Below are 9,950 nucleotides of genomic sequence, written 5' to 3'. Positions count from 1 at the left end.
ACTTCTGCGAACTCGTGGTTCGTGTGTATGTCACACAAACAGAGATAGGCACCAGAAGTAAGAAATGGAACCTGTGTTCTTGCAGACTTCCGCAGGATTCTGTGGAGAAGTTGGGACCACAATACCAGCCGGGAGTATCTGCCGCATCAAGGTAATCACTACCGAAGCAAGGAAGGCTGCATTAACATAGAGAAAAGGCTGGGGCCTGCCATGATTCAGCTGTTTGCAACTTTTTTTAAACTTCCCCACAAAATGTCGTGTCTTTGGTTCCTGTTAACTTATGTGCACGACTAATGCCCAAGTGCTGTTCATGCCCATCTTTTAGAACCGTCATAAAAAAACTAAATCACATGAACATGATTGATCAACATGGTTAACTTGTTATCTCCTATTAATCGTGTTTTCTTTTGTCCGGAAGTCTTTCTACATCTTATAAGATCCTATACAAACATCAATGTCAATTTACGGCACAAGACATTTTCACATCCTGAACTGCAAGACTCTCTCTCTCTCTATCTCTCTCTCTCTCTCTCTCAATCCCAAATACATCACCATGAACTGGGTCCTCAACAAACATTTCACTTGAAACAAGAACCCATCAAGGCGTCAGATCTCTCTTATTCTCCACATCACATTCAAACAATCTGTTGGAAGTGAACCCATTAAAGAACATGATAATGAGATTCCAGTATGAGCATGCGAACTGTTGTAGTGGGTGTCCGTATGCTACAATTGTCAATGAAATAACATGAGATTAACCATAAACAGGACAGACCTTGAGTCATTAATTTCAAACAGTTCCATGCAGTCTAACCATTGAGTTTAATTGTCCAAAAGTAACAGATTGCACTGAAGACAATCGATTAACAATGTTATATGGATCCATCAAGGTGTTTTTATTGCACCTGCACCTTCCTGCATCGATAAAGACACAAGAAGCATAAATCAAGATGATGCAGACAAGTAGAAGGAAAAAGGCATATGAAACATTATAAAGAACAGGTTAAGCAATTTGTCGTCACCTACATATGCACAAAACAATACCAACCTGATAAATTCACAAAGATTATTATTTCATTTTTCTTGTGCTCATTGTCATCACCTAGAAATCACTGATTTGAAAATCAGGTATAATCCTATGCAAATTGGACATACCAACAGTAGGTAACCACAGTGGAAATGACCAGTAGTGGATTAATATTCTCGTCTATTTGTAACTGCTTTGCATTTGCATGCATTATAAACACAAGCTAGTCACGTTGTCAAACTATGGACGATAAATTGCATGCCCTCCAAAGGCCTACTTACCCACGTCATAGCTAAACATGCTCTCTCAAATTCACAGAAACCAGATGTTTTGTTTTTCGCAAAAAAAACTGTAACCACGTAAGAATATTCATGGACAAAAGCCTACTCGTGGACTCAGTTCAAAGTTTACCTATCATGTAGTAAGATGTTCTAAGCTGTAAATTTTCAGACAATTGATTTTTAAATACTTAATCCTACCCACATATAAAAGAAACTTGATTTGATGAAGAACTATACATGTGAAAACATGACTTAGGACACTAAAATAATATTTTCAGAAAAAGTTGCAATAATATCAACCGAAGCATAATCATAAAAGAGTCAACCATGACTAAGAGAGAGTATACCATTCAAATAACAGTCAGCAATTAGGATGTGCTGAGACAAGCTAGAATAAACCCTTAAAGTGGCATCCAAAACTTTTCATGCCACAGCAGTACACAGAACAAAAACAACACATCCATTCACGGAACAAAAACAGCACATCCTTAAAATTTCATATGCAACCATTTGATGTACTAGTCTGATGTTAAATGGTGCATTGCATAGAGCAGGAATTCAAACAGCTGCAAATTACTTTGGCGTACACAACATTGTCATGGCAAATCAACCTAATGCCATTAAATTTCTCACACTCACATGCTATTTCTTCACCATGCTGCAATGCACTTCAATAAAAAGGTCAGATCACTATGAGATGTCCAACACAAAACCTCTTCATGGGTCCTGACAGTACCTTTCTTATTCATATTCTTGAGGTTGGTTTCTCTTCTCTTTGGTTTTCCTGTGATACACTATTCCTTCTTCTTGTCTTCTTCATCTGCCAAACTTTTGCCTTACATTGACCGTGAAATCATTTACTTCCTTATTTCTTTCATCTTCCTTTTCATGCACTTCCTTCCTATCCTTTTCATTTTTCTTTTCCTTCTCCAAGCTCTTCATTCCCCTACTTCCCACGAACATCAAGGTATCTTTTTCAGAAACTGCCCTGATAGGTTCAGCCCTAAAGCTGCTAACTTACCTACAGGTCTGCCCATTGGCATTTTCTCATCTTATGTGACTAACAGATTTATTGCTATTTTATCTCTTTGTCATATATTCCCACAATATTCATCCACTGGTCTAACTTATACATCTTTCGGCTTATTTTTCTCTTTTTACCGCGTGGATTCAAGCCCAACTTGTTCGTATGATCTAGACCCAAAAGTTTAACACCAATTTGACCTCCAATGACTATTATCTTTGAGAAATAACCCAGGCCCTTATAACTGATGCAGCTTCCCAACCTCTTAAAAGGATTCTTGAGATATAAACATGACCAATGAATGCAAATTCAGCTATGACACACAAACAATGCAATTTCCAACATCAGCAGATTCCATTGGATAGCAAAAAGATCAAAATTGTCCTTAAAGTAGACGTAACCAATAAATGCCAATGCAGCGATAACATGAAAAAATAACAAAAGTTTTTATACCAGCAGATTAAGGATAGATAGCAAAAGATTAAAAATGTCTATTAAGGTAGACATAACTAATGAATGCAAATGCAGCTATAACGTGCAAAGAACACAATCTTTCAAATCAGCAGACGATCACTGGTTAGCAAAAGATCAACTGCTCCAAATGGGCAGATCAGTTGAACGGTTGCTTGAAGAGATAAGAACGAAGTTGTAAATATTCTGGCAAATTAATGGTGTAAAAGAATTTCCATGCACAACCCTCACAAGCCATCCCTGTGATCAGGCAGGAGCTTATAACAAATGGAAGAAGACTAGTCAATGTCCGACTGGTCAAGTTCATAAGCATGTAGATGAGTTGAGTTGAGTCCAACACCAAATCTACCGTCAGGATCGCTCTTAAGCTAACCTTTAGGAAATACAAAGAATGACTCAACAACACAAAAAACTAAATGATTATGCGCTTCCACGAACCAAAGACAGAATAGCAATCGCCGCATCAAGGTTATGCATTTCGGTAAGTGATAAATGCTTCCACGCAAAACTAAAATCCTAGTAAATCTTACCTGGGTAGCCCATCTTACTAATCACTGTCTATGAAAAATCTGTTCCCAGATTGGGGGAAATCAACAGACACAATACCCTAAGAACTCCCAATCACAAACCAACTGTTTGTTTCAACACCAAGTGGTGGGAAATTATCAATGGTATTGCTCTAATTCACTGGGGATCACAATAGCAGTGATCAGAAGACATCCAAAAAATATCCTGGATAATTCTGGGGAAAGAATTGGCATATCCGGAATCGACCAAGAAACAAACACAATCGGAGCATCATACAGAACATCAAATTGGTCCATCGAAATTTTACCTGAACAACGCGAAGCAGTAAGAGAAGTAGGCAGGCCGAGAGGCGAGGCTACTTAGAGTCGTCGAGGAGGAGCTCGTCATAGGGGTCGCGGCGTCCAGCAGCGTTGCTTATCTGGGCGTCGCGGGCGAGCTGCGCGTTGTGGCGCTCGAAGGTCCAGAAGCCGTAGGGCCTGATGGGCAGCGCCCACATCTCCTTGGTCTTGTCGCACCGAGCCTTCACCGCGTAGATGTGCTCCCTGTTCTTCCTGTCCCTCTCCTCGGGGTCCTCCATCATCCGGCGTATCAGGTTCTCCGCGAACTCCATCACGAACCCCATCTCTCTCTCCCTCTCTCTCCTTCTCTCGATGATTCAGAAAATCCAGAACTTAAAAAGGGCCCGGTTTTCGGGAGCTTATATCAGATCGTATAATTTCACGACGTCTTGTAACTCCGGAAAATATTTCATTGTGCACTGAACCTGAAAACGAACATAGGATACTTTCCCCACTTTTTTCCTTTTTTTCATCAATTTATGCTATCAAATACATATTGGAAATTTGGAATATTGACCTCGTTCAACTTGAAACGGCTTCCACAAGCTCTTAATGCTTCGAAGATAGATCTTGTTGCCTCATCAAGAGATCATCATACTCCATGGTTCAATAACCCAAAACAATTGGAAAACTTAGCATCGTGTGGGTTTATTCTATTGCTTCGGCTTCTAAGATTTGAGGTGATTTAAGTTCTTAAAAGTCTAAATTGTAAGATTTCCAATTATTTATAACGAGCGTTTGAAATTTTATGTGTGAATAATTCGTGAATTGCATCGTAAGTTTGCAAAAGTCCCATTTTCAAATTTATAGATCTCACTTTGGGACACCCCTTTTCTGATTGAAAACATATCAATGCAAGGCATATTAAAAATATTTAAATGCATAGTTTCAAAACTTGCAATTTCTATAGTTACTGATCAAGCTAAAAGGTGTACTATAGATTTGGACATTTAAATAAATCAAAATATTAAAGGCATAAGAGATAGTTTCCGGCAAGTAAATATTAAAAGGACCAATTCTCTATAAAGATCAAACATTCAAATCTCAAATGTAAAACAATCTAAGCCCTTCCTTAGTGCCCCTCAATAGTGTGGAGAAGAAATTTTAAGGGAAGACTCTTAAAAAGAATCAACTCTCATTTTAATTGAATTACTTGGAAGATTAAAACCAATGTCCCCTAAGAATTTCTTAGTAATGGTAATAAATATGTTGTAACTTTCCAAGATGACTCCCTAGACGTGTCCTCTATACAAAGAATCTCTTTCTAAAACGCCACTATGAAAATTCGTAAATTTTTTTCAGTTATTTCTTTCTACCAAGGGGAAGAAGAGGGGGCGGGTGATGATGATGGGGGTAGCGGGTACAGGCGCGAGTTCCACCGTCAGGCAGTTCAAGCTCGTGAAGGAGAGCGAGCTAAGGGTAGAGGTGGGGGCGGACTCCCCAATTCGCATCCGCCTCGCCTCCGGCACAGCTGAGATCTTTGGTACAGAGCTTCCCCCAGAAAACTGGGTCTCCTTCCCTCCCTTGCACAAATTTGCTGTACGTGTGCCCTCTCTCTCTCTCTCTCTCTCTCTCTCTCAACAGTTCGGCTCTCTCTGGGTACTATGAGTGTGTCCCTGGGTTTGGGGACTGCGAAGTTTAGATTTTTCGTTTGCATTTCTATGGCTTTTGAAGTTTCTTGGTGGTCTTTTTCCTGATATAGTCAATGAGAACCATTCCAACTTCACGACAATTTGAACTTTCCCGTCCGAACCATTGACGATAAAAGAAACATTTTAGGTCTTCCGTCGGAAACATGATGATGATTTAACGGAAGTTTTCCTCCTCTTCGCGAAGGATGCAACATTTCTTCGTTTTCAGTCGACAAATTTGTGGAAGTCATTTTTGCACTTATCCCGTTTAGCTAACTATAAAGTTTGCACTTGAATGCTTGTCTTCCAGATTTTCACTTGGAATGGTGCTACCTTGGATGTGGATGGCACTACTGAAGTTGAATATGTTGCCGATGAGGTATGTTGCTCACAGCATTGAAATCACGTAGTATTTTTTAGGCACCCTTACGGGCATGACTCCGGTACTTTGTTTCATTTTCAAATCGACGCCTATCCTATTGAAATGTGTGGTCTGGTTTATTGGATTTGTTCGTTGATTCTATGTTTGTATGTGAATAGACACCTATGATTAGTTATGTGAATGTGCATGCTATACTGGATGGCCGAAGGGCTCGTGCAAAGGAAGCTTATACAACTGCTTCTGCTGATTCTGTGTCGCTACCAGTTCAGAAAGAATCGCAGGTACTTGCTCATGACATGTTGCATTTTGATATTTGATACCTCCTTTTTAAAAAATTTAGCATGTAAGGAAAATTTCTGGGGATTGGCTTGCATACGGCATCTTAAAATTTCATTTCTTAACGGTTTAGGACTGATCTCTTGCAACGCGACTGTGTACCATTAAAGTCATACGATTAGAAAGGCAGATGTATGTGCGTCTGCATGTGCGCTTGCATACATGAGCTTGTATATGCATGTCCCTTTGCGTGTTCGTACATGCATAGTCTACTTATGGTGTGCGTATATGAATCATGCAGATGTGTTATAACGATTTGAAATTTTGAATGACATGACTTTCGGTGACTAACTTTCAGACATAATGATATTTATATGAATTTGATTAAATTTTAAAGTTAATTTTATATTTTAAGCTAGATGTGTTCTATGATGCAGGGCCCAAGGGTGATTGTTGTAGGACCAACTGATTCAGGCAAGAGTACATTGTCAAGAATGCTATTAAGTTGGGCTTCAAAACAAGGTTGGAAGCCAACATTTGTGGATTTGGATATTGGTCAAGGATCAATCACCATTCCCGGCTGCATTGCTGCCACTCCAATTGAAATGCCCATAGATCCTGTTGAGGGAATTCCTCTTGAGATGCCTATTGTCTATTTTTTTGGTCACGTTAGTCCAAGGTGATTGGTTTCTGTTGCTTCACTACCTTCACCCCTCTTTAATTGCATTCTGTTCTTATTGTCAATTCAACATGTATCCTTCCTGTTTTCCATGTAAAGTGGTCATGCAGATTTATACAAAGTGCTTGTGAAGGAACTTGCAAAAACCTTAGAGAGGCAGTTTACAGGAAATTCTGAAGCTCGAGCTGCAGGCATGGTGATCAATACGATGGGTTGGGTTGAAGGTGTTGGATATGAGGTGGTTCTCATTCTATAAAACGATCATTTTTCTGTATTTAAATATCATGCTAAGCACTCATTAGTTCTTCTTGCTCCGCTTATTTGTTTTTGATATCTTGTCCAGTTGCTGCTTCATGCCATTGAGGCATTCAATGCTGATGTCGTGTTGGTTTTGGGGCAGGTATTCAGTTGCTTCATGTTTCTTTTAACTTTGGGTATCAAAGTCAAGTTTGTAATTAGTATCTTAAGTTTACTGTTACCTCAAAATATAGAACAATAAATCATAGATCAAGGTAACCTGAAATTCCAATAATTTTTCTGAAAAACAAGATATTGGGAACAGGATTGCAAGGGCAAGTATGTTAATCAGGAATCAGGCTCGAAGTTTTCATGTCATCTTAAAGAGACCTGGACATAGTAGCCTATGCAATCATAGTTTTCACTTCTTGATTCAAGCCACTTGTCATCCAAAACATGTGCATGTTCAGGAGCCATTGTTTGAGGGGCTACAGCATTTAAGTTTCGTTTCATGCAACACATTGGTTAAATCAGAAACTTAAAGCTTATAGTATCACTTAAGAGTCTTCATAGTTTTATATGCAGCAATAACTCTCTTTCTCTTAAATGTTGATAGTTGTTGCTATTTATTCATCTGGCATAAACTGTTGTAAGTTACAATGTTATAACTTTTGCAAATAGAACATTTGGCAGAGGGCATATTGTTATTCATAAGTTAAGAGCTATTTTTATTCTAAGAAATTTTATTTCATGTTTGCTGCTTGTTTTTATAGTGTGGCTCATATTTGAGTTAATGTGGGCTTATATTTGACTTAATGATATTTACAGGAAAAACTTTATAGCATGCTTAAAGATGTACTTAAGACCAAAGGCAGTGTGGACGTTGTCAAACTTCACAAGTCTGGGGGTGTTGTTTCAAGAAACCCAAAATTCCGGCAGAAGGCGAGAAACCACAGGATAAGGGTATTTCTTTTAAGTCTTGGTCGATTCTGAATGTGCCTCCGTTATTTTATTTGGAACTGATCAATATTTTTCTTCATTTTGTGTTCCATTTGCTCTTCTAATCTGTTATTTTTTATTGAGATACATCAGTTGCATGCTATGATATATGATACTGTTCTTGGAATATCCTGTCTCCTACTCTTCTTGGATGTGAAAAATAATATCACAGGCTTTAAGGCCATACAATAGGCCAGAGTTTCTCAAGGCACCATTTCATTTTGCATGAGCACAATGAATACTTGAAATATATTTTTGAGCCGGTTTGTTAGACAGCACAGTGTGTTTGATGCATAAACAAATGAAATGTCTGCCCATGGTGAAAATCAAATTCACAATCTTGGGACTGATTTTGTAGTTTTCTTTTCCTTTAGCTTGAAGTATGTCTATTTGATCAACAGCTATGCATTATTTGATGAGATTCTGTGATATTGGTGGTTGATAACGTTATGTGTTCCTTATTTTTCTCTCAAAAGCATGTGAACCTTTTGCTGAAGAAAGTAGTGTGAAAGACAGAAGTTGACATGAAAGTATCTTCCAAACTGTTTTATCGCTAGATCATTGGGTATAAGTACAAATGCATATTTGTACATAAGCAGATTGTGCCCTTGACACTGAAAGATATGGCTTAGTTCCCAATTATATATGGTAGTTTTAGTATTGGCTACTAACCGTTGCAAGCCATACATGGCTGAGTTTATATACAGTTTTTTTCATAAACTTTATGGCACTGGAATGAAGTATCTCTTGTGCGGAAAGACATGCCTTTCCTGTTTTTTGATAATTGAATGATTAGAAAATGCACATGCATACATGTCAACAGAATTAGGTGCTCACAAGATCACAACTAGATGTAGGTGGAATTATTTTTCTTAGTCCAAGTCATATGGTTCACAAAAATCTGGAGAAGAGTCTAGCTCTCAGAAAAGAACTGACCCAGTTTTTCATGCACAGTATTTTTGTAGCATCTTCTGAATTTCTTGCTTTTCAGGTGATCTTTTACTTGATCCCTGACATTACATTTGATATTTTGAATAATCCCTTTTGCTCTTTAACCAGTTATTTGCTTGCAGGAATACTTTTATGGTCTCTCCAATGACCTCTCCCCTCATTCCAACGTTGTGAGTTTCAATGATGTAACTATTTTCCGGTTAGGGGGTGGGCCACAGGCGCCCCGTTCAGCACTCCCAGTAGGTGCAGAGCCCTTAGCTGATCCTACACGCCTGGCACCTGCCAGCGTCAGTCTTGACATGCTCCACCAAATTCTTGGGGTTTCATATGCCAAGGAACCTGATCAAGTGATCTCCAGGTATGATCTCTCTTGAATTGCTTAATGCCTGGTTTGTGGCGCATGGTTGTCAATGAAACTAATCTCAAATACTTTGTTGCATCATGCAGCAATGTTGCTGGATTTATCTATATAACAGATATCGATATGCAAAGGTATGCTACTTGGTCATTTTTTCACACTTCCACTGAGTGACAGTCTTAGATGAGGTTATAAATTGTCAATGGCAGGAAAAAGATAACATATCTCGCACCTTGTCCTGGTGAACTACCTAGTCGGTTTTTGCTTGTTGGGATGCTGACGTGGTTTGAAAGTTAAGAAGTCTTCCAGTGACACAAGACGGTTCTGCTAGCACAAGTTAATTCAGAGGAATGTTCCAATAGGTTACTAAGCTCCATCAGAAAAGCCCAAAAGTGGGGATGCCTAGACCACACATGTTTGAACTTACAGTGCATTTTGTGGTGTTTTAAATCCATCCGTCAGTTTTAACGCTTCTTTTTTGTATCTTTCTTTGAGTTAAGGCGACCTGCGAGCAGCAGGCAACTGTAAATTTGAAGTGTTGCATCAATACTTGATAATCAATATACCATATGAGATCAATAACTTAGTTTTGGGGATGATAAGGTATGGTAGCCTTTGTTTTGGAATGTAACATGATTGAGTTATCAGGAACTGAATTATTTGGATTTACAAATTGCCTTTATTCCTACAAACGATTGTTCCGTAAAAAGTACTGCGAATTCTTGTCCTGATATGCATAGTAATGCTGTGTGGATCTCTCGTGTCAGG

At 38.7% G+C, this 9,950-nt stretch overlaps 2 protein-coding genes across 2 annotated transcripts; one reads left to right on the top strand and one right to left on the bottom strand.

Moving 5' to 3' along the window:
- Positions 1-662: 662 nt before the first annotated feature.
- Positions 663-4,065, bottom strand: LOC116247731 (uncharacterized). The gene is made up of 2 exons (XM_031620011.2): positions 3,639-4,065; positions 663-915 (listed from the first exon to the last, which is right to left on the bottom strand). Exon 1 carries the CDS (start codon positions 3,951-3,953, stop codon positions 3,687-3,689), a length of 267 nt encoding a protein of 88 aa, XP_031475871.1. The 5' UTR covers positions 3,954-4,065; the 3' UTR covers positions 663-915; positions 3,639-3,686.
- A 920-nt stretch (positions 4,066-4,985) lies between these two features.
- LOC116247625 (protein CLP1 homolog) lies at positions 4,986-9,768 on the top strand. The gene is made up of 10 exons (XM_031619849.2): positions 4,986-5,208; positions 5,611-5,679; positions 5,841-5,963; positions 6,396-6,637; positions 6,737-6,875; positions 6,981-7,037; positions 7,703-7,837; positions 8,947-9,182; positions 9,272-9,316; positions 9,392-9,768. The coding sequence occupies exons 1-10, from the start codon at positions 5,011-5,013 to the stop codon at positions 9,477-9,479; spliced, it is 1,332 nt and encodes a 443-aa protein (XP_031475709.1). The 5' UTR covers positions 4,986-5,010; the 3' UTR covers positions 9,480-9,768.
- Positions 9,769-9,950: the final 182 nt, after the last annotated feature.

The sequence above is a fragment of the Nymphaea colorata genome, chromosome 1 (assembly GCF_008831285.2).
Source record: "Nymphaea colorata isolate Beijing-Zhang1983 chromosome 1, ASM883128v2, whole genome shotgun sequence".
Classification (NCBI taxonomy): domain Eukaryota; kingdom Viridiplantae; phylum Streptophyta; class Magnoliopsida; order Nymphaeales; family Nymphaeaceae; genus Nymphaea; species Nymphaea colorata.
This window is presented reverse-complemented; position numbering and strand designations above follow the sequence as displayed.

Coding starts and splice junctions, on each gene's coding strand:
- LOC116247731 (XM_031620011.2), bottom strand. CDS start 3,953: ATGGGGTTCGTGATGGAGTTCGCGGAGAACCTGATACGCCGGATGATG.
- LOC116247625 (XM_031619849.2), top strand. CDS start 5,011: ATGATGATGGGGGTAGCGGGTACAGGCGCGAGTTCCACCGTCAGGCAG. Junction 5,209..5,610: donor CTCCCTTGCACAAATTTGCT/GTACGTGTGCCC, acceptor CTTGTCTTCCAG/ATTTTCACTTGGAATGGTGC. Junction 5,680..5,840: donor TTGAATATGTTGCCGATGAG/GTATGTTGCTCA, acceptor GTATGTGAATAG/ACACCTATGATTAGTTATGT.